General features: G+C 46.4%; 1 protein-coding gene across 2 annotated transcripts in view; it reads left to right on the top strand.

Moving 5' to 3' along the window:
• Window positions 1–1,341: 1,341 nt before the first annotated feature.
• The window catches only part of LOC134935988 (uncharacterized), a 99,673-nt gene continuing 76,747 nt past the window's right edge, over window positions 1,342–24,267 (top strand). For both annotated transcript variants that reach the window (XM_063930856.1, XM_063930852.1), the window contains exon 1: window positions 1,342–1,387. In XM_063930856.1, coding sequence (XP_063786926.1) covers window positions 1,351–1,387 — 37 coding nt within the window. In that variant the 5' untranslated portion in view covers window positions 1,342–1,350. The remainder of the gene's footprint in view (window positions 1,388–24,267) is intronic.

Genomic DNA, 24,267 nt, shown 5'->3' with positions numbered 1-24,267 from the left:
AAAGACAGATTAAGGAGGGGTGCAAGGCATACTGTCCCACAAGCCCCCCTCTGTCAGGGGCCCCCCCAGCAAGAGCACATTGATATCACTAGTTTTCCCTCTTATGCAGCAGCAGAATGAGACAGCTAGAATGCGAGCAGGACGGTATGCAGTGCAGGCAGAGACACAGGAGTATCAGAATTAATTAACTATCGATGGAGCTTCCTAACCAGAGAAGAGATAGGAGGCTGGTGAGATCTGTAAGTGACACAGGGTGGGATCCATGTGTCACTTACAGCTCTCTCCACACCTGGGTGTCTGAGTCCTGTGTAACTTGTTTTCTAATGAGGGTCTAGAAACACACACACACACACACACACACATACACACTCCTCCTGAGTCCTGAGCCAGTGTGTAAGTAGTAAAGAGGCTGCTGCTATTTTTGCATGTGACAAGATAAATTATATATTTTATTTTTCTATGTGTATTTTTAGATTGTTTAAGTTGTCTTTGTTCCACTACAAGAACATTTTATAAAATAGTTATATTTCAATTAGGTGTTTAGTTTAAATCTAATATACACCATTGGGCTAAATGTAATATACAAAATCCATAAATCCCAACATGACCCATTCCAGGAGAGACTAAATGCTCTCTACCTGGACTTCTTTCTTAAGTTATGATTGCAATCACCTGTGTTGAAACAGCTTTCTTATCAATGAAATAGTTCAACACAGGTGACTACGATCATATATTAGAGGGAAGTCCATGCAAAGAGCATTTTGTCCCTCCTTGAATGGGTCATGTTGGGAGGCATGCACAATCTTATATACAGCCCCCCCTCCCACTTCCACCGGGGACCCCCTGTCTAAAGTGCCCCCCAGGCTTAATCCAGCCCTGACTGGAGGCATTACAGTGTTTGTAACATATTTGTGGAGCTGGCAGTATTTGCATATTATACCTATTAATACCATCACCAGCGTATGATATTGACACGTCTTTTGGTAGGGGCACCCACATGTTAGTTGCTCTTAAGGCCACAAACCTTAATGTCTTTTGTGGGGGTTGCTATTGTTATTTCCAAAACACAAAAATCTCTTTAATAATTTATTTAATCTATTAGATTACTTAAATTCTCTGAACAACTTTTATCTCAAACTTCCATCTAATGTTCTTCCGAGAAAAAAAATCTATATTTATCATCTTTAGACTCATCAGCTATTTGTTGTTACTTCTCTGTCTCCCTTATTACTTATGTGTTTCTCCTCCTACTACTTCCTCTGTGTTGAAATCACTTAATTTTATTTTTTATTCAAACATTGAAAGAGCTTCCTGTATATAATCATATTCTACCTCTGTCTACAAGAAGACATGCAGCTCGCTATAGTGCTGATATATTGCTTCCAAGGTAAGAAATGTATTATTGTTACTTTTATTGGTATTATTATTATTATTATTATTATTATTAGTAGTAGTAGTAGTATTATTAATAGTGGTAGTGTAGTAGTAGTAGTAGTAGTAGTAGTATTAATAGTGGTAGTGTAGTAGTAGTAATAGTAGTAGTAGTATTAATAGTGGTAGTGTAGTAGTAGTAGTAGTAGTAGTAGTAGTATTAAAAGTGGTAGTGTAGTAGTAGTAGTAGTATTAATAGTGGTAGTGTAGTAGTAGTAGTAGTAGTAGTAGTAGTAGTATTAATAGTGGTAGTGTAGTAGTAGTAATAGTAGTAGTAGTATTAATAGTGGTAGTGTAGTAGTAGTAGTAGTAGTAGTAGTAGTAGTAGTATTAAAAGTGGTAGTGTAGTAGTAGTAGTAGTAGTAGTATTAATAGTGGTAGTGTAGTAGTAGTAGTAGTGGTGGTGGTAGTAGTAGTAGCAGCAGCAATAGTAGTATTACTATTATTATTATTATTATTGTTGTTATTGTTATTATTATTATTATTATTATATTTTTGGTGTCATTTTTCCATTCTTATAATTAGTTCCACAAACAAAAATAAATCAGTGAAATTATTCCAGTAATAGATAAAATAAGGGGTTGGGGCTAAAATTCCGGCTGTCGGAAAACCATCCATGAAATGTATAATCCCAATAGGGGTAGGGCAAGCATGCTACCCCTGTCCCCCTAACCTCCTAACCCTCCCTTACTGCAGCCTAAACCTAATACGCTCTCTCCCTGCAGCCTAATCCTCCCCGGTGGCGCCTAAACCTAACCCCCCCCCCACAGCCTAAATCTACCCCCTCCTCCCCACAGCCTAAACCGCCCCCCTTTCCTTCAGCCTAACTCTACCTAAACCTAACCCCACTGCTTACCTCTCCATCGGCAGTTACTCAATAGGGATCCCGGCTGTTGAGATGCCAACGCTGGCTTTGTGATCTCATTCGAGGTGCCGGCGTGCTGAGCAGTGTCGGGATTCCGGCATCTGTATTTCATTATACTGTATATAGTACATAAGAATATTGGTGGTAAAATTTGATACATACTCAGTGTCGGACTTGGACATGAAGGGCCCACCGGGGGAATGTTGTGGTATGGGGCCCATATTTAGGGGTGTGGCCATCCACTAAATTGGTTTACCTAACCATTAGAGAGTCCATGGTATGGTCCCCTTGATAAATATATATAGTAAATGCTGTCAGTGCGTTTATTTTAATGTAAAAGATTAATAACAGGAATTCATTGTAGAAAATATCCCATAGTCCCCTGCAGTATAATGAAACATATGTATAATGTAAAATTGAAGTGCACAGTCTGGAACTTGACCCTTGAGGGTGAGGTGGGGGGGCAGGTAATGGGGCCCTCTGGGGGTTTCCCCTGTACCCCTGTGGGCCAGTCCAACCCTGTACATACTGTATGCTAGAAGCCAGGGGCGTAACTAGAAATTTGTGGGCCCCATAGCAAAATCCTGAAAGGGCCCACCACGTCACTGTCACTACAATGCCCCTTAGGAGAGCAGGAGAGAGAGAGTGAGCAGAGTGAGAGAGAGAGACAAAGAGGGTGTCAGGTGCAGAAAGAGAAGAGCAAGACAGAGAGGAAAAGGGTGGGGGATCAGGGAGAAAGAGAAAGGAGAGATGAGAGAGGGAGGAGAGTGAGCGGGAGTGAGACAGAGTGTCAAGGGTGCAGGGAGAGAGAAAGAGCTGGGAGCAACAGAAAGTGAAAATGTCAGGGACAGACAAAAAGGGAGAGAGAGGGTGTCAGGGAGAGAGAGAGTGAAAGAGACAGTGTCAGGGAAAAATAGTCAGTGTCAAGAAGAGTGAGAGACACTGTCAAGGAGATAGAGAGACAGTGGGGTAAATTTACTAAGGTCCCGATTTTGACCGAGATGCCGTTTTTTCATCAAAGTGTCATCTCGGTAATTTACTAAACTCAAATCACGGCAGTGATGAGGGCATTCGTAATATTTGGAAGTCCTAGGAAAAAATCACGAATGAATACACCATCGGTCAAAACGCGGCTGTTTAAGTATGAATCTCGGTCATTTACTAAGAAGTGCAAAGCCAAAAAAAACAAAACACTGCCGTGAAAAATTACAACTCGTAAAAAAGTGCTTTAAAAAAACAGACATGCTTTTTTTATCCGTGATTGGATAGGCATGCACGGATCCATGAGATCCGTGCATGTATATCAGTGGGAAGGGGTGGGAAAGTGATTATTTTCTCAAAAAAAATTGCGTGGGGTCCCCCCTCCTAAGCATAACCAGCCTCGGGCTCTTTGAGCCGATCCTGGTTGCAGAAATATGGGAAAAAAATTGACAGGGGTTCCCCCATATTTAAGCAACCAGCATCGGGCTCTGCGCCTGGTCCTGGTTTCAAAAATAGGGGGGACAAAAAGAGTAGGGGTCCCCCGTATTTTTAAAACCAGCACCGGGCTCCACTAGCTGGACAGATAATGCCACAGCCGGGGGTCACTTTTATATAGTGCCCTGCGGCCGTGGCATCAAAAATCCAACTAGTCACCCCTGGCCGGGGTACCCTGGGGGAGTGGGGACCCCTTCAATCAAGGGGTCCCCCCCCCCAGCCACCCAAGGGCCAGGGATGAAGCCCGAGGCTGTCCCCCCCCATCCAATGGGCTGCGGATGGGGGGGCTGATAGCCTTTGTTGTAAATGAAAAGATATTGTTTTTAGTAGCAGTACTACAAGTCCCAGCAAGCCTCCCCCGCATGCTGGTACTTGGAGAACCACAAGTACCAGCATGCGGCGGAAAAACGGGCACGCTGGTACCTGTAGTACTATTACTAAAAAAATACCCAAATAAACACAAGACACACACACCTTGAAAGTAAAGATTTATTACATACATGCACACAAACATACATACATACTTACCTTATGGTCACACGCAGGTCGGTCCTCTTCTCCAGTAGAATCCAAGGGGTACCTGTTGAATAAATTCTACTCACCAGATCCAGGGTCCTCGGGGCAACCATTTGTAATCCAGGTACTTGAATAAAAAAACAAAACGGATTCCCGAGCCACGAACTGAAAGGGGCCCCATGTTTTCACATGGGACTCCTTTCCCCGAATGCCAGAAACCAACTCTGACTTCTGTCTAAGTGGGTTTCCTCAGCCAATCAGGGAGCGCCACGTTGTAGCACTCTCCTGATCGGCTGTGTGCTCCTGTACTGAGTGACAGGCGGCACACGGCAGTGTTACAATGTAGCGCCTATGCGCTCCATTGTAACCAATGGTGGGAACTTTCTGCTCAGCGGTGACGTCACTTTAGGTCAACCGCAGGGCAGAAAGTTCCCACCATTGGTTACAATGGAGCGCATAGGCGCTACATTGTAACACTGCCGTGTGCCGCCTGTCACTCAGTACAGGAGCACACAGCCGATCAGGAGAGTGCTACAACGTGGCGTTCCATGATTGGCTGAGGAAACCCACTTAGACAGAAGTCAGAGTGGGTTTCTGGCATTCGGGGAAAGGAGTCCCATGTGAAAACATGGGGCCCCTTTCAGTTCGTGGCTCGGGAATCCGTTTTGTTTTTTTATTCAAGTACCTGGATTACAAATGGTTCCCCCGAGGACCCTGGGACCCTGGATCTGGTGAGTAGAATTTATTCAACAGGTACCCCTTGGATTCTACTGGAGAAGAGGACCGACCTGCGTGTGACCATAAGGTAAGTATGTATGTATGTTTGTGTGCATGTATGTAATAAATCTTTACTTTCAAGGTGTGTGTGTCTTGTGTTTATTTGGGTATTTTTTTAGTAATAGTACTACAGGTACCAGCGGGCCCGTTTTTCCGCTGCATGCTGGTACTTGTGGTTCTCCAAGTACCAGCATGCGGGGGAGGCTTGCTGGGACTTGTAGTACTGCTACTAAAAACAATATCTTTTCATTTACAACAAAGGCTATCAGCCCCCCCATCCGCAGCCCATTGGATGGGGGGGACAGCCTCGGGCTTCACCCCTGGCCCTTGGGTGGCTGGGGGGGGGGACCCCTTGATTGAAGGGGTCCCCACTCCCCCAGGGTACCCCGGCCAGGGGTGACTAGTTGGATTTTTGATGCCACGGCCGCAGGGCACTATATAAAAGTGACCCCCGGCTGTGGCATTATCTGTCCAGCTAGTGGAGCCCGGTGCTGGTTTTAAAAATACGGGGGACCCCTACTCTTTTTGTCCCCCGTATTTTTGGAACCAGGACCAGGCGCAGAGCCCGATGCTGGTTGCTTAAATATGGGGGAACCCCTGTCATTTTTTTCCCCATATTTCTGCAACCAGGATCGGCTCAAAGAGCCCGAGGCTGGTTATGCTTAGGAGGGGGGACCCCACGCAATTTTTTTTTTATTTTACACTGTTTAATTTTAAAAAAAAATAAAAAATGAACCCCAGCACGGATCACACAGATCCGGCCGAGATTCATTTTTAAAAAGTCGGCAGTGTTTTACTAATCACTGCCGTAAAAATAGAAAAAAAAACACGAATGACATCGACATCGGAACAAAAGAAAAACCCGAATACGACAGCTTAGTAAATTAGTCGTAATAAATTCAAAAAGTTGCAGTTTTACACTTTCGATGTCATTCGTGATTGAACTTTGACCTGAAACGGGAAAATACGAATCTTAGTAAATTTACCCCAGTGTCGGAGAGGGAGAAAGAGCCAGGGTCAGAGGAGAGGGAAAGAAAGTGTCAGCGAGAGTCAGAAAGAGGGGAAAGGAGCAAGAGAGAGCGAGGGGAGTGAGCGGGAGTGAGAGAGAGTGTCAGGGAGGAAGGAAGAGAGACAGAGAGGAGAGTGTGAGAGTGTCAGGGAGAGATAAAATGAGAGAGAAAAAGAGAGAGTGTTTGGGAGAGAGTGAGACAGACACTGCCAGAGAGAGCGAGAGACAGTATTAGGGAGAGAAAGACAGTATTAGGGTGAGAGGGAGAGAGAGAGTGAGAGAGGCAGTGTCAGAGAGAGAGAGAGAGAGAGAGAGAGAGAGAGAGAGTGTCAGGAAGAAAGAAAGTGTCAAAGAGAGAGAAGGAGGAGTAAGAGGGAGGGGAATGAGCAGGATTGAGAGAGTATAAGAGAGGGAGGGAAAGAAAGAGAGGAGAGTGAGTGTCAAGGCGATAAAGAGTGAGATAAAACAAAAGAGAGAGGGTGTCAGAGAGAGAAAGTGTCAGGATGGGAGAGACAGAAACATTGCCAGAGACCATCTCAGGGAGAGAGAGAGAGAGAGAGAGAGAGAGAGAGAGAGAGAGAGAGAGAGAATGAGATCATGTCAGGGGGAGAGAGGGATATATATTGTGTGTGTGAGAGAGAGAGAGAGAGAGTGTCAGGTAAAGAGAGAGTCTGAGTATCAGGGAGAGAGAGGGAGAGACAGTGTCAAAGAGAGAGAGAGAGAGAGAGAGAGAGAGAGAGAGAGAGAGAGTGTGTGTCAGGGAGAGAGAGTCTGAGTGTAAGAGAGAGATGGAGAGAGCGTGTCAGAGAAAGAGAGAGAAATTGTTAGGGAGAGAGACAGTGTCAGGCAGGGAGAGACATTATCAGAGAGAGGGAGTGACAGTGTAAGAGAGAGTGTCAGGGAGAGAGAGAGAGTCTGTCAGGAAGAGAGAGAGTGACAGTGTCCGAGAGAAAGAGAGAGTGTGTCAGAGAGAGAGTCTTAGTGTCCGGACGAGAGACAGGGAGACAGACAGGAGCGTAGCTATGCCAGACGGGGCCCAATAGCATACTTCCATGCCGCAGAACAGGCCCACCCCTGTCGCTACTGCGCATGCCCCCCCGTGGATTACTTCATAGAAACCCCTTCCCCGCAGCACTCACCATTGGGACTGCACTGCCGCCTCATCCGCTCTCCCGGCCGGCCCGGCTCCACCTCGTGTCTCCTCACAGACGCTGAGAGGGGGTGTGGCCGTGGTCCAGGGATGTCCTTGCAGACTCAGCCACACCTCCTCCCAGCATTAATACTCAGGAGAGGCGGAGCTGGCGGCCGGGTGAGCAGGTGTGGCTGCAGTGCAGCAGCACACCTAAAGGTAAAAGATGCCAGTGCTGGAGCTCACTCAGTAACTACAATAGTGCTGGGGAAGGCTCGGGCCGCAGAGACAACTCGGGCCCCATAGCAGTCACTTCCCCTGCACCTATGGTAGCTAGGCCCATGGAGACAGAGAGTATCAGACAGGGAGAGAGAGAGGGAGGAAGCGTGGTAGCAGCTTATGAGCAGTAACTGACTACAGCTTCAGAGGTCTGAGATGGGAACGGGCACTTTTCGGCAATAGGCCATGCCCCATAAATACCCACGAATCGCGACACTGCTCTGCTCTTCGATCAGAACTTGGAGCTGACCACATATGGCCCCCCTCCTTGCTACACCCTCAGTGCGGCTGTAACCTGGGTGGGGAGCAGTGGGAGGAGGGGGAAGTGGAGCTATCGCTGGGGCTGTTTTTCCCGTGGGCAGGAGTGAAGGGGAGCAGGCCTTGGAGACAGTCCTTGACAGGGTGCAGGGGGAGCTGCAGGCCCTTGAAGCAGCCAGGGCCCCATAGCAGCTGCAACCCCTGCACCCTAGTTAGTTATGCCACTGCTGGAAGCAGAAGTCTTATACTATAAAGACTGTAATTAGTGAAGGAACTCAGGGATGTGATTGGAGGATGGGAAGGGGTATATGACAGATGGATGCTGGTGCCCAGCATGAGACAATAATAGGATTTTGGTTACCTACCGGTAAATCCTTTTCTCGTAGTCCGTAGAGGATGCTGGGGTCCATATTAGTACCATGGGGTATAGACGGGTCCACCAGGAGTTTAATAGTGTGGGCTGGCTCCTCCCTCCATGCCCCTCCTACCAGACTCAGCCTAGAAACTGCCCGAGGAGACGAAATACTTCGAGAGAAGGAATTACACAGATAGTGGCGAGATACATACCAGCTCACACAACAGGCAAATCCGGCTAACATGCCGGAACAGCTCAGCAACAGCTGAAACAGTAAATAACGCAGAACTTACCTAGGAACCAGGCAGTACTGAACAATAAAACCAATGCAAGAGAACGCAGCGCTGGGCGGGCGCCCAGCATCCTCTACGAACTACGAGAAAAGGATTTACTGGTAGGTAACCAAAATCCTATTTTCTCTTACGTGCTAGAGGATGCTGGGGTCCATATTAGTACCATGGGGATGTACCAAAGATCCCAGTACGGGAGGGAGGCTCCTGCAACACTGCTTGACCAAACTTGAGGTCATCAGAGTCCAAAGTATCGAACTTGTAAAACTTGGCAAACGTGTTCGACCCAGACCAAGTAGCTGCTCGGCAGAGTTGTACAGCTAAGACACCCCGGGCAGCCGCCCAGGAAGAGCCCACTTTACGAGTAGAATGGGCCTTTACAGATTTTGGACACGGCAATCCCGCCGTGGAACAAGCATGCTGGATAGTGAACCTGATCCAGCGTGAAATCGACTGCTTAGAAGCAGGACACACAATTTTCTTGGGATCATAGAGGACAAACAGAGAGTCACTATTCCTATGACGAGCCATCCTCTTCACATAAATCTTCAAAGTCCTCACTACATCCAAGGCCTTTGAAGCAATTGAGGAGTCAGTAGCCACTGTCACCACACTAGGTTGGTTGATATTTAAAGCCGATACAACCTTAGGCAGGAACTGTGGACGAGTCATGAGTTCCACCCTGTCTTAATGGAAGATCAGATAGGGGCTTTCACAAGATAAAGCCCCTAATTCCGACACACTTCGTGCAGAAGCCGAGGCCAACAAAGTGACCGCCTGCCACGTGAGAAACTTGAGAGCAGCCTCCTGTAGAGGCTCAAACCAAGCAGATTGCAGGAACTGCAACACCACATCAAGATCCCAGGGTGCTGTCGGCGCCACAAAGGGAGGCTGGATGTGCAGAACCCCATTCAAAACAGTCTGAACCTCAGGGAGGACAGCCAATTGTTACTGGAAAAATATGGACAAAGCAGAGATTTGGACCTTGATGTAGCCCAATCTCAGTCCCATACCTGCTTGCATGAAAAGGAGAAAACTCCACCGCAGGAAATTTCTTGGATTCACACCAATAAACATATTTTTTCCAAATTCGATGGTAAAGTTTAGACGTTACCCCTTTCCTAGCCTGAATCAAGGTAGGAATGACCCCACTCGGGATACCCTTCCGAGTTAAGATCTGGTGTTCAACTGCCATGCTGTCAAATGTAGCCGTGGTAAGTCTTGATAGGCGAACGGCCCCTGCCGTAGCAGATCCTCCCGAAGAGGTAAGGGCCTTGGATCCTCCAGCAGAAGATCCAGCAGATCTGCATACCAAGCCCTCCTTGGCCAGTCTGGAGCAATGAGGATTGCCAGAACCTTTGTTCTTCTTACCAGCGGAAGAACCCTTGGTATCAGAGGAAGTGGAGGGAACACACACTGACGTGAACACCCACGGTCCACCGCCACTGCCTGAGGGTCTTTCAACCTGGAACAGTAACTCCCCATCTTCTTGTTGAGGCGGGAGGCCATCATGTCTATGTGAGGAACCCCCCACCAACCGGTTACCTCCTCGAACACCTCCGGGTGGAGGCCCCACTCTCCTGGATGGATATCGTGTCTGCTGAGGAAGTCTGCTTCCCAGTTGTCTTCTCCCGGAATGAAGATTGCTGACATCGCTACAGCGTGCCTTTCTGCCCAGAGGAGGATTCTTGATACCTCTGACATGGCTGCCCTGCTCATCGTTCCACCTTGTCGGTTTATGTAGGCCACTGTGGTCACGTTGTCCGACTGCACCTGAACAGCCCGATCCTGTAGAAGGTGTGCTGCTTGCAGAAGGGCATTGTACACGGTCCTTATCTCCAGGAAGTTCATCGGGAGAAGGGATTCCTGATTCGACCACCTCCCTTGGAAGGTTTCCCCCTGAGCGACTGCTCCCCAACCTCTTAGACTTGCATCTGTGGTTAGAAGGATATAGTCCTGAACTCCGAACTTTCGGCCTTCCAGAATGTGTGGAAGTTGTAGCCACCAGAGGAGCGAAAACCTGGCTTCCAGAGACAGACGTATCCTCTGGTGCATGTGTAGATGAGACCCCGACCACTGATCCAATAGATCCAGCTGAAAGGGACGAGCATGAAACCTTCCGTACTGCAGAGCCTCGTGGAGGCAACCATCTTCCCCAGAAGGCGGATGCACTGATGAACCAATACCCGGGCAGGCTTTAGGACATCCCGGACCATTGATTGAATCACCAATGCTTTCTTCCATATGAGACTTTGGAAGGTTCAGGATCCAACCGTGCATCTTGAGCAGCTGTGTCGTGAGCACGACGGATCGTAACAACCTCTCCCTGGACGATGCCTTGATCAGGAGATCGTCCAGACATGGAATTATGATCACCCCCTGCTTGCGGAGGAGAACCATCATCTCCGCTATCACCTTGGTGAAGATCCTAGGTGCCGTGAAGAGGCCAAACGGCAGCACCTGAAACTGATAGTGATTGTCTAACAGTTCAAACCTGAGATATGCCTGATGCGGCGACCAAATGGGAATGTGGAGGTACAGTATGCATCCTTGATGTCCAGAGACACCAGGAACTCCCCCACCGTCAGTCCTGAGATGACAGCTCTCAGAGATTCCATCTTGAATTTGAACTCCATGAGATAAGGGTTCGTAGACTTTAAGTTCAGAATTGGCCGTACCGAACCATCCGGTTTCGGTACCACGAAAAGGTTTGAATAATCACCTTTGTTCCACAGCTGAGGCGGAACTGGAACAATGACCTCTGACACCGCCAATTTTCGGATGGTCCCCAGAAGAATTGTTCTGTCTGCCAGCCGAGCTGGCAAGCCTGACTTGAAGAAACGGTGAGGTGGGAGATTTTGAAACTCCAGACTGTACCCCCTGGACACAATATCCAGCATCCTGGGGTCCAGGCCAGACGACACCCAGACGTGGCTGAAATGCCGGTCTCACCCCCACCGGACCTTCCTCCAGGCCTAGCTGTCCACCGTCATGCGGAGGACTTAGGGGTATCAGAAGTAGGCTTCTGGTTTTGGGAACCTGCGAGAGCAGGTTTCTTTCCTTTTGCACGACCGCCTCTGAAGGTGTTCGAAGGCTTGTTTTTTCTAGGCCTCGTGGGCCGAAAGGATAGTGTCGTGGCTGGTGTAAAAGGCTTCTTCGTAGCCGGTGCAGCTGAGGGGAGAAAGGGAGACTTACCCGTGGTAGCCGTGGCAATCCACGCATCCCGCGCCTCCCCAAAAGGAACCTGACCTTGTATGGTAGGCCCTCCACACTCTTCCTGGATTCCACATCCGCAGACCATTGGCGCAGCCAGAGACCCCTGAGAGCCGAGATTGACATGGAGTAGATCTCCGCAGCCATGGAATCCAGATCGTTCATGGATTCTACCAGGAGCCCTGCAGAATCCTGTATGTTACGTAGGAACAATGCAACGTCACTTTCATACCATTGTAATAAATTACTCAAGTAACGTAAGAATTCTCAGTGAATGATGTTATTTTGCGCCAAAGACAACTGCAGCTGAGGTCTCCTCTCAAGGGTACCAACACTTGAATCAATTTAGAACAACAGAGACACCCTGAGGAAGGAAACATTTCCGAAACGCGTTGGTGATATGAGCTACAGGGAGTAAACATCCCCATCCATATAAGGAGTAAGATCTTTTTTCCTCAAGATTAACCTTTTTCCCCCCCGTTTTGTGCTGTTTTTGGGGACTTGATTGGCAGACCGGTTGATGTTTGAGGTCCTTATGGAGTGGAGTGATGTAATCCCTGATTTTTAAAATATTTTATGTATGGACAATTTCTGTTTTATGAATTAAAATATCCTCTACGAAGAATCCAAGTATTCCTATCCATATTTTAAGGAAAAACCATCTGGTTTTTTGAAGTGACCGATGCTGCAGTTATAAAGAAACCTTTGGATGAACATAGGGCCCAGACCAATGGTGAGTTTATTACCATATGCCCTTTTGATGCTGGTTTTAAAACTATAGTAAAAGATACCTTTATATGAGGAAACCTCACCATACGTCGGTGAGTAAGGTATATGAAATTATCAGTCATCCTCCCTAAATTATTTATAAGGTATAAGAATTCATGTTTTTCCGACTCCAATCGTACAAGGAAAAGATACCTTTATAAGAGGAAATTTCATTGTACGGCGGTGAGTGAGGTACATCAAACAAGGAACATTTTATTGAAAATATTCTCTGATAGTTGACTGAGGAGTAACATCGGTTGAGAGATATTAGCACATTTACTTGACATTAACAGCGCTGGTGGTCCACTCCCTTTTCTCTGTTACTCAAGTAACGTGTCAACTTTACTACAGCTTTAGAAATCCATACACGGGAAATGCTAGGTCATCGCCCCTGGATTTGAGCATAGCGTCAATCCTGCGATCAGCCGGGTCCTTGAACGCGGCAGAGCCCGGGACTGGTAAAATTGACAGTCTGGACACAGAGGTCCCAATTTATTCCATCCCCCTCCCAGGATATTACAAAACAGTGTCTAATACAATAGACTCAGGGAAGGGCAGTGAGGCTCTCATATTGTCAGTGACGTAAGGCCCACAGCAATATATAAACTTATATAGCTAATGGTCTCCCCCATGAACTGCACCCCCTGCAAGGGGCGCCGTCCTCCAGTAATGGGAGCTGATGTAAAATGGAGCTGAACTCCACTGAGAAGAAGCTCCGTCCACTGAAGATGGCGCGCCTTCCCACGCAACTTCTATACACCCGCCTGAGGATTCTGTCGTTAGCCAGTGGAAACAGTCCCCGGCCAGTGTCTGAGCACTGAGGAATCCGTTGTTAGTCTGGGGATTCAGTCCCCTGCTAGCGACTGTGACCATTATAGGGTATGCAGACGCTGGTTCAGCAGCGTGATTACTTTTCTGTGTATAATGAAATGGATTCCTCCTGAGAGGGAACCATCTCAATAGCATATGTCACAGAGTCCCTAGACATGGCAGTGAAAGGTATTGAACACCCACATACACATCAGACACAGCTTCCCCCCCAAGCATGGCAGAGAGACACAGAGATTGGAGCCAACCCACACACAGCGCTATAACAAGAATAGGGAAAACCTAAACGAGCGCTGACTATGTCGCTTAATAGGTGACACAGTCTATAGTCACAGCCTCTCCTCCCATCTACAACCCCCTGTACCGTACAGATAGCTGGAGTTGCTCTGGAAGGACTGTTCATCCACTTGCATCATTTCTGCAGGCAGGAAAATGTTGCTGAATGCTGCTGGGTCCGCTCTGAGGAGAAGCTCCGCCCGCCCCAATGGCACTGTCTTCCCGCTCTTTGTAGATTATACTGGCCTGAGGATTTTGTGCTGGCTGAGAGCTGCAGACCCCGACAGGCTTGTTTTGGTCAGTGTAGGGTCAGGTGCTGGCTCAGGGCGCCCCTCATAGCGCCGCACCGCAGTACCGCTGAGCCGTCCGGGAGCACGGTTAATACCGCGCTCCTACCTTAAGCCACCCTCTTCACACTGACCCCCCGCTTGTAAGGGGGGACAGTGACTCACTCGCCACACTTCAGCTCTGCAAGTGGGTGGCGGCTGGCTGCCGGGATGAGCGTTCCCCTGTGGCGGGGAGCGATCTATCCCCTCTGGAGGTCAATGTCCAGTAAGCGGAGTCAGTGGCTCAAAACCCCGCAGGGCGGACACTGCTCCCCCACCCCTTAGTCCCTCGCTGCAGGGAGGCTGTTGCCAGCAGCCTCCTGTAAAAAAACAAACTCTAAAATAAAACTTTTCCAGGAAAGCTCTGTAGAGCTCCCCTAGCTGTGACAGGCTCCTCCGGGCACATTTTCTAAACTGAGTCTGGTAGGAGGGGCATAGAGGGAGGAGCCAGCCCACACTCTCAAACTCTTAAAGTGCCAATGGCTCCTGGTGGACCCGTCTATACCCCATGGTACTAATATGGACCCCAGCATCCTCTAGGACATAAGAGAAAAAGGAATGGAGTATATTATGTGACACATAGGAGATGAATGTGACAGCCTTGTAAGTGGTGATGCCTGGTGTGACAGCTACAGTATAGAATGAGATATGTCAGGAAGTTGAGGTTTGGGTGATGGCTATGAAAGGGTAGTTGGGTGTAGCAGCAAGAATAGAGAAATACAGTAGAAATGAGAAAAGAGTGTGGGGGGGAGGGAAGTACAGTAAGAGGGAGACAGAGAGACAGGGGAAAGGGAGATGTGAAAGGAGAGGGAGTGGGAAAGAGACGAGGGGGAAAAGATGGGGGAAGAGGGGGAAAGAGAGAGTGACACAGCAGAAGAGAAAGAAACAGATAGGAACAGAAAGGAGCGAGGGCAACACACGGGGGGCTGTGGTATATATCAGAGGCATGTGCTTCATTCACTCCATCTTACTGTACAGCCAGGATATACAGTACTTACCTATCCTGGGGATCCCCTGAAATAAATGAACTCAGCAAATTATGCCCCTAAGTCTGTTTACTTTCTCCTATAGACACAACTTGTTTATTAGTTTTTTCAATGTTTCACTTATTCCAGCTATTTAGAGACAATATCTAACCGGATAATGCTAATTGTCAGTATCATCACTAGAGATTAGCGGGTTTGGTTCTCCGAGAACAGAGCCCTCCCAAACTTCCGGTATCCAAGTGCATCTGAGCCGCGGTTTGGGTTTTTCCCTCTAGTCTTGTATTCCAAAATGAGGCAAAATGTCATCTTCCTGACACCGGATCTCACGTGTTTTAGATTCAATATAAGCCCCCCTGCATTGGTTCAGGCGCCATTTCACACAGGACCTCCAGAGAAGTTGGATATAGGAGGACAAAGCAATATGTCCCATTAGTGTTATTGCTGGCCAAGCTAGTAATGATGTAGCCAGCTATCAAAACATTCTTTTTTTATTTTTATAGGGCAGGAACATCTATATTACTTGCATTTGGCCAAGTGTATCATGCTTGTGCTATATCTTAACTGCAGTATTAACCCTTAGTGCACACTGCTGGTATTGTTGTTTTTGTCACTGTCCACAGTGCAGCCCAGAGTTCCTAATATAGGGCAGCATTAACCCTTTACTAGTGCACACTGGTGCAGTAACTGCTTACAGTGCAGCTGAGAGCTCCTAATACAGGGGCAACATAATCCTCTGGTGCACACTGGTGTTTTTTGTCATTGCCCGCAGTGCAGCATAAATCCTTTATTGGTGCTCATTGGTGCCCGTAAAATGTTAGTGTATGCCACCATTACTGTAATGCAGCAAGTGCTGCTCAGCCTCTTTCTTTCTCTTTTTGTCTTTTTCTTCTCTCTCCCCCTTGGCTTCTCTCTCTCTCACTCTGCCCTCTCACTTGCGCACTCTCTCCCTTGGTCCCCTCTCTCTCCCCTCCTCCTCTCCCTCCTTCCTCCCTATGTTCCTCCCTCTCTCTCCTTCTGCCCCTCTCCTCATCTCCTCCATCTCTCTCTCCATCCCCATCTTTCTCCTCTCCTTTTCTGTTTCTCTCTCTTTCTTCCCCCTCTCTCCATCTCCCCATCTCTCTTTTTCTCCCCCTCTCTCGCATTCTTAGTCTCCCTCTCTCTCTTTCTCTCTCTACCCCTCTCTGTCCCACCTTCTGCCCCTCCTTCCCTCTCTCTCCATCTCCCCTTCTTTCTTTATCTCCACCTCTCTCTCCCTCCCTCCATCTTACCCTTTTCCTCACTCTCTCTCCGTTTCCCTACCATAATTATATTTCTATCCCTCTCTCTCCCTCTCCCCTCTCTTCTCTTTTCATTCACCCTTGTCTCTATTTCTGTCTTTCACTCTCCATCCTTCCCCTCTCTGTCTCTCCATCTCTGTCCCTCTCTGTCTCCCCATCCCAGTGTCCGCCCCTCTCTCTCTCTTTCTCTCCATATCGCCCACCCACTCTCCCTCTCCACCCTCCCTCTCTATCTCGCTCCATCTTATCTCTGTGTTCCCTTGCACCTCTATTTGTTCCTCTCCACCCCTCTCCCTCCTTCTGTCTCCATTTTCCCCTCTCTCTCTCTCAATCTGCCTCTCTCTCTCCATCTATCCTCCTCTCTCTTTCTCAGTCTCCCCCTCTCTCTCCATCTCCCCCCTCTCTGTCTCTCTCTGTCTCTGCCCCTCTCTGTCTCTGCCTCTCTCTCTCTCTGTCTCCCACTCCCTCTTTCCATCTACGACCCCTCTCTCTCTCCGTCTCCACCTCTCTCACTTTCTGCATCTCTCTCCATCTACCCCACCTCTTTCTGTCTCCCCCTCTCTGTCTTCCCCTCCCTCTCTTCCCCCTTCTCTCTTTTCATCTCCGCCCATCTCTCTCTCTCTCCCTCTATCTCCCATCTCTCCCTCTGTTCCCCTGAACCTCTTTGAAAAGCTAAATATTTATCTTATATAAAACCCTTTATGAGGTCTAAGAACACTGTACGCTATTTATGTATGGAGTACCGTAAGGGTACGCACGTTGCGTAACAATCGCTTAGCCGTAGTCGAGACGCCCAAGCGTCACGTTCGCTCACGGCCAAGAGATCACAGGCAGGCACGCTATTGGCTGCCGTCTAACGTAATGATTCGCTATAGCGTAGCGGACGCTCGGGACCACGAGGAGATCACCAGCGGCGCTGACGCTCACAATGTTAAACCTTTATATCTAAACCATAAACAGTGGGTTATGCAGTAAAACCTTAGTGTAGTGATAGAGTGTAAATGCAACACAGTATAACCTTATTAACTCAAAAGCTGTTCGAGCGTCACCGACGCTCTGAGAATACTTAACACTATAAGAAATACACAGATACCGTGCTTAGGGTCTAACGCCTTATATATATATTATGAATGATATACTTGCAAAAGAATTAACACAATACAAGTCATACACTACAATATAACATAGACTACCTAACCAGATAACTACACAGGAAATACAATACAATACAATTACGTTTTAAGGGTAAATAAGAGAGAAAGAGGAGAAGAGAGAGAGAGAGAGAAATGGCTCACAATAACAAGAAGATCAATATGATTGCGGAGAAGACTTACGCACAAGGGGAAACGATCGCATGCGCCTCGATATCCAGCTCCCGATTATCAGCAATGAGGACCGTTGAAGAGAGTGAACTGGATATGGTCGGCTTGTCTATTTATGCCCCACACACAATACAATTCAATGGTCCCTACAATCTCATTGTTCATTGGACACAGGAATTCGGCTTCGCATTATAACAAAAGGTCATAGGTTGATTCATACAGGTGGGCTGTGGCTACTTCCAACTGTTCAGGTGGGTGGGATACTGGGTTTCCCGCCGCATGGCTAAGTAAGAACAAATAATAGTAAATGGACATAAACTTCTTATGTCCATAACTATTCGCACGAGCGATTAATCCGCTCCAAACCAACACCGGAATATTGCTAATTAAATACTCTTCCGATGGGTACTAAACACCACTGTATGACCCCTGTTAGACCCTTCGTACAATACAAAGAGGGATCTCTCTGTCCAGGAACATGCTATATTAACTAAACTTTCAGAATCTATCAAAGGGACCATGATCTACAAAATACATTATATAGTGAAAATATGTAACGATTGAGTCGCACGCTACGATCACATAAACTCTACCGTAAATACGCATACCGTGCGCCTGCGGGTGCCCGCGACTGTGAGTATGCGCACGCACGGGAGAGCGTACGCATGCGCAGCGCGGACGTGTATGAGGTGCAAATATGGCAGTGTGTATAGAGATATTTTTCTGACTTTGACAGTCCACCCTTTGGCAGTCAATAATAACTGCCACCTTCTAAAACATTTCAAAAAGAGAAAAATATATGTCAGGGGTTAATACATTTCCATGGTTGGGTAAGGGAGGAGAGAGGAGTAGGTGTGAAGAGGGTATGACCTAGTGAGATAGCAGAAGCAGGTGTGTATGAATCCATGTTTGGGGGGTCATGTATCATCGTGCCGTACGTGTTGTACATCAAGCTTCGAGGTATTGCGAAGTATACATTTGAATTCCTTCTTATCCCGTATTAAGGGTCTGTGGATGGGCTGTCAAACTCTACCGAGCTCTTTTCGGCTGTGGTTGTAACAAAATGGGGGAGCACATTTTAGTTGATGATACATGAATGGGGGAGATATGTGATTGCTGATATCTGTGCCTGTATTCCCTATCGACTATGTGTGTCATTACCTGAGGGTTGTAGAAATGAAGATAAAGAACACTTATGGTAAATGCTGTGGTATTCTATGTCAGGTTAATGTACATTTGTCGGTTGAAGTCTTGTTCGGTGTCTGTTGGTTGCAGTCTTCTTTGTGCTTTTGCCCATAAGGTGCGAGCAAAAGCTGTCAATGTCCATAGATTTACAAAAGTGTTGGGCTAGCGTAATTTAAAAATTTCTAGGGAAACTGGGGATCTATGGCATAGTTCATCAAAAATCTGTGTATAAGGTTGTCAAAACTTCTTCTTTAATCCATCTGTTGTCTGTATATCGGCTCATCAAATTCCTCGTCCAAGTGGGTCTTTTTACCTTGGAGGAAAACGGAAAAACAGGTGAAAGAAACGGACCGTATAATCGCATTTTCATTACATTATTGTTTCTACCGTTGGGTCATAAATCAAGTCCATTGGAATTACAGTTTCCTCGCTCCTCAGACTCATCACTCTGGTACTTTGTTTGCACTTCATTAATGCCTGACCGCATCTAAATATCAATCCAATCGATATAATGACACCTAAGATACATAGAAGAAACTTCCCAACATCCATTATGACTCCTTGAGCCCAGTCTCCTAAACCAGAGAACCAATTTCGTGGGTTCAACCATGACACCCAACCAGTCAGCTCATTACCTACAGCAGCAAGAGTGAGATTGTGTCTCCTGCGAAATTCCCACTTCAATTGGAGAATATCGTCCATCTTTTGGTCTATGACCTCGACCGGATCCTCGGTGCTATTCGTGATATATGTGCAACATTTCACGCCGTATTGCGTTGCCAGTGTGACACAATATCCGCCTGTCACTGCTGTGAGGTAATTGAGAACCATTCTATGCTGTACCAGTTCCGTTTTGTAAGCTTGAAGTTCCCTTCCAGTATACCTAAACGTGTCATCATACATTTCAGTGATATTATCTAACAAATTTGCAAGCGCAGAGATGTATCTATAGTTCATCACTCCTCTAGCGGTGCGAGTGAAATCTAACGCAAGCAGAACCTGAATCCCGGTGGATTCATGGATCAGATCAGAGGCCGGATGCTCTGACCTTTCTGTCAGTTGCCTTTTAACTACGTGCTCGTAATGGGTGTGAGTATAAGGAGCTTGGGCACCACGGTGTATGTCTTTCATTTTGTCATGTGATACAGTCATTACTTCAGGCAGTACTTTTCCAATATAACACAATCCTTCAGAGTTTGGGGCAAGCCACTTATACGCCTTTCTCCCGCATATGACATATGCATCATCGGGGAGAACATATGGGACGGAGTAGGACATAACCATATTACACACCTTCCATGTGAAATCTCCTAACCCTAATTCTTCCATCTGCTTAGTACACGTATCAGGTTGTACGATATGTGCACAGTATCCTGGTGATACCTCTCCAACTCTCGTAATCCTATTTCCTAAGGTATACCTATACCGGAAAGATTTTCCTCTACTGGCTATGTGGCGTATAAGCTCTGTATCTGTGGGCATTCTATCTGCTCTATGCGAAAAGGTCATGGTTTGGTTACTCCATGACACTTCCCAATTTCCCGGCTTTCGGGGATTGGAGATGTTAAAACATAATAGGGACCTATCCACATGGTATTGGTGGAGCTTCAAACTAGGAGGGCTGGAGATATTAAACCTCCTGTCCACCGGTCTCCCACCACTTAACTCAAGTACCTCCCCTAACGTTAAAGGAAATGGTACTAGCCCTGATTTGCTATGACCTTGAGGTACTTGAGAGCATACCCAACAATCTGTTTGATTTAACACACTACCCACTAATGAGTGATAGTCACTCAACGGATGCCGGTCCATACGGATATTAAAACTGGATTGGCATTTCTTGATGCACCCATCCTCAACTACGTTGTTACAGAGCCTACAGATACAGTTTTCTTCAGCTAACAATCCTTAAAAGAAAATGTTTACAGATAACATGGCTGCTAGATCGTTTCCGGTACTCGCCTTTGCTTGGTGATTGGGTTGCTATTGGAAATTTACACCTCCGTCTCAGTCATCAGGACCTTTCTGGATCCTTTCTCGACCTCACTGGTACTCTCACCGAAACAGACTGCTCTGGTCAACATCAGGGTCAACAGGAAAAATCCATATCACAGTCTCTTGGGGCAAGTCCATCTTACAGGAGGAGAAAAGAAGAAATTTGTAATGGGGTACAGAAAATCAGTTTGAGGGGGAGAGAACTTGTTACGATAATTAGTTCTCTAGTCTTGTTGTTCTTCTTGTTCCGCTGTCATCTCAAAGGTGCTGTCTTTCAGTCTTCCAAATGAACATTCCGGTGATGCAATATTCCTTCCAAATCAGCGATCTCTCTGTAAGGAGCAAAAAATCTTGCATTACCATTTGTCTAACTGATGTGTGACATACCATCTTTAAACCATGAAAACATGAGTGAGAAGAGAGAAAACAAAAAAACAACAGAGAGAGAGAACACTTCATATGTATATGTATATTACATAAAGCAACAATAACCAACAATAGAAAAAGAGAAAAAAACATTTTTCAAACATTTTAAAACATTGTCAGATCATCAGGCTGTCATATCTACATGTCCAATGGTTTCCTTGCGCAGTCCCTCCCCACCAGCACCTGCATTACTCCACTGTCTGTATCTGGCCAGGATACATTGATGCGGATGGGTCATGCTGGGGTTTGGTAGACTTCTGCAAAGACCAAGCGGATATGCAACGTTTGAGTCCTTACTAATAATCGTCAGAGAAGGGGAGAGAGTGAGGAAAAAAAACATTTTCACAAATACATTTACAACGTTTCACCTGGTCATTCCTGTGTCTTCAGTGAATGACCTCCCTATTTGTTAACCGTTACCTCAGGCTTACCACCAGTCCTAATGATCACCTTTCCTGACCACATATCATGGGTGTGGCCCAAAATTCTTCCTATATGATCCCTGATTATAATTGTGTGTGTTATAATTTTGCTCATTTCTTGGTCTAGGGGGTCTGACTTTATGTGGGTTATTACAGTTGCTGGCATAATGCCCTTCTCTTCTACAATGATAACAAATCCTTGGCTTTCTCCATGTGCTAGGGGCCTGGGGTTCCGGTCGACTTGATGCCTCCTCTAGTGCTTGGATGTTCAGTGCCATCAACCGCTCTCCCTGCACTTCCCTGGTTCTTTGGATATTTCGGTCATGCTCGATAGCGGACTCTCTTAATGCAGCGACCGAGATACCTCTCCAATGAGGTATTGAGGTTTGTACCCTAATTTTTAGTGTGTCTTTTAAGTTGTTCATTAATACAGACACAGCTACCTCTCTGTGGTGTACATTAGTTTCAATGTCATCTATACCCGTGTACCTAGCCATATCCTGCAGAGCCCGGTGAAAATACTCTGATGCGGATTCACCTTCTTTTTGTTTTATTGTAAAGATTTTATTCCACTTTACTACTGCAGGAAAATATTCTTTCAACTGTAGATTGATTCTTTTTACATTATCTTGGTTATACTCGTCTGTTAGTGGCACTGCCTCATCTAGCTTACAATCGGCGATAAATTTCAATGAATCAACATCGGGGGGTAAACATGCCCTCAAAACTGTCCTCCAATCTTTGTTATTTGGCTCTGCAGTGTTTCCTAGCACTCTAATGTATTTTTGACAAGCAACTAAGTCTTTCCAGGGATCAGGAAATTCAGACAGAATTGTTCTTAATTCTGTTCGGGAAAAAGGGCAGTACATGGCGATGTTCCTGACAGGAGTGACTCCTGAAGAGTCCGTTTTCCCATTTGGTATTGCAATTACCCTGACAGGATTAAGTCCAGTAACGTCATTCTGAATTGATTCTACGATATAAGGTACATTTGTTCGTGCGTGATGTATAATACCATACGTACCTGTGGACACGACCTCACCTGACACTCCGTTAGGGGGTTTGATTACAGTCTTTACCGATTTGGTCGCGTCCACCTGGATGTCTTGTGTGATGGCTGCTGGAAAAGGCTCCGACATTGTGCTGGGCTCACTTTCTTGTTGGTGTTCCTGAGGAAAGTTTAACATGGGGTGCGACTTGCATGGGTTAATAGTTGTACATTTAACACTTTCATTTTTATAAACCTTATTACGTTTGTTACATTCATTCTTAATATAGTTACTAAGTGCACTTTTATCGCACCCCATTGTGCCTTTCTCCGCAACCATAATCCTCTCCATTGCCATGTCTCTCTTCTCAAGATGAAAGTTAGGTATGTAAGTTACATTTCTTTGCATGTCACTTTCCTGTAGCCATATCTGCAAACAATCATCATGTTTAACTCGTTGTTTCCAGGATTTTATGAGACAGATCCTTTGCCTTAAATTATGCAATACCTCTAAGTCAAAACTACCTATCCCGGGAAATGGTGCCTTATCCCCCGCAGTCATTTGTGTCCATTCATCACAAAAGGTCTCAGTGTGGGGACCATACCTCCTCCACATTACTAACCGAGCAGACCCTCGGGGTCTGCAAGCCTCTGGAGTCTGAATCCTGACTGCTGAACGTCTCTGTGTTGTGCACTTGGCTGCCATTGTGGACCTCTTTAACACAGAAAAACTTCCTTAAATGCACCAAACACAGAAATCTACGTTGGAAATCCTTAAAGCTCTTCCACTGAACTTCTTCTGCTCCGAGTATCTCCGGTCCGCCTTCTAGCAGACACGTGTAGCCTGAGAAAATTCCCTTCCTTTTTCTTTACACAAATCACGCTTGCATGTGCTTCCCACAACACGTATGAGGGCAATTTACCTCGTATCACGTTGCGTTATTGGTCACACCTACAACCGTGCGGTCCAATCGTACCACTTATAGACACTTGTTGCCCATAAATGGTAGGATCATTGGAGTCTCCCTACTGTGCTCCAAAACAGCCAGAGCGTAATACAACGAAAACTTTATCACACTCTGTTGCACGTTTTCACTCAGACCGTGCTCATCACGCTCCACCAAAGATCACCCAGATCACTCAGTTCACTCAGTTCACAAAGCGGGATTCAATACACTCATACCGTTTTCAACCCACTATCATTCTTATATTTTTCTGATCAGAAAAATCATTTCCCGTAGTCTGATAGCTGTCCCCAGAGGCATTACAGTAAAGTAAGGTATTTAAACTAAGTTTTGGAAAAACTGAAATCAATTTGTGCTATTATCACGTGGCTATACTATACCGCCCCCACTAAAACAATGCTATTGTGCGATTTGAGTTTCGGTGGGCGTACCCAGACGCTCCGTTGCGTAATATACGCTGCGTGCGTCGGCCTTTGGGTTGTGTTCGCGAGTCTCAGCCTTTTGTTAGAGACACGTGTACGCTGGCCACAAAAATACAATTTAGCACGTTTATCAATTGTGAAATGGCAACCAGGAAAATGACATGACTATACACGAAAAAGGAATGCAGATATATGCGTGTATGCAAAACAGAAATAAACAGTTTTAAAAGACACTAGTGTGTTGTTCTTACCTCCGGTTCCCGGATTCCTTCAGCACTCTTTACTAAGTGAAGCAGACGCTTATCCCGACAGCACTACGAGGAATATAACCTCCCGCCCTTTGCTGATGGATAATGTCTGCTGTATCTACCTAGTGCAGATATGTGAAGGACGGGCGAGCCGCCAATTGAGAAAGCTAAATATTTATCTTATATAAAACCCTTTATGAGGTCTAAGAACACTGTACGCTATTTATGTATGGAG

This window comes from Pseudophryne corroboree, chromosome 6 (assembly GCF_028390025.1).
Source record: "Pseudophryne corroboree isolate aPseCor3 chromosome 6, aPseCor3.hap2, whole genome shotgun sequence".
Lineage (NCBI taxonomy): Eukaryota > Metazoa > Chordata > Amphibia > Anura > Myobatrachidae > Pseudophryne > Pseudophryne corroboree.
The sequence above is the reverse complement of the archived record's forward strand: the minus strand, read 5'-3'. Positions and strand labels throughout refer to the sequence as shown.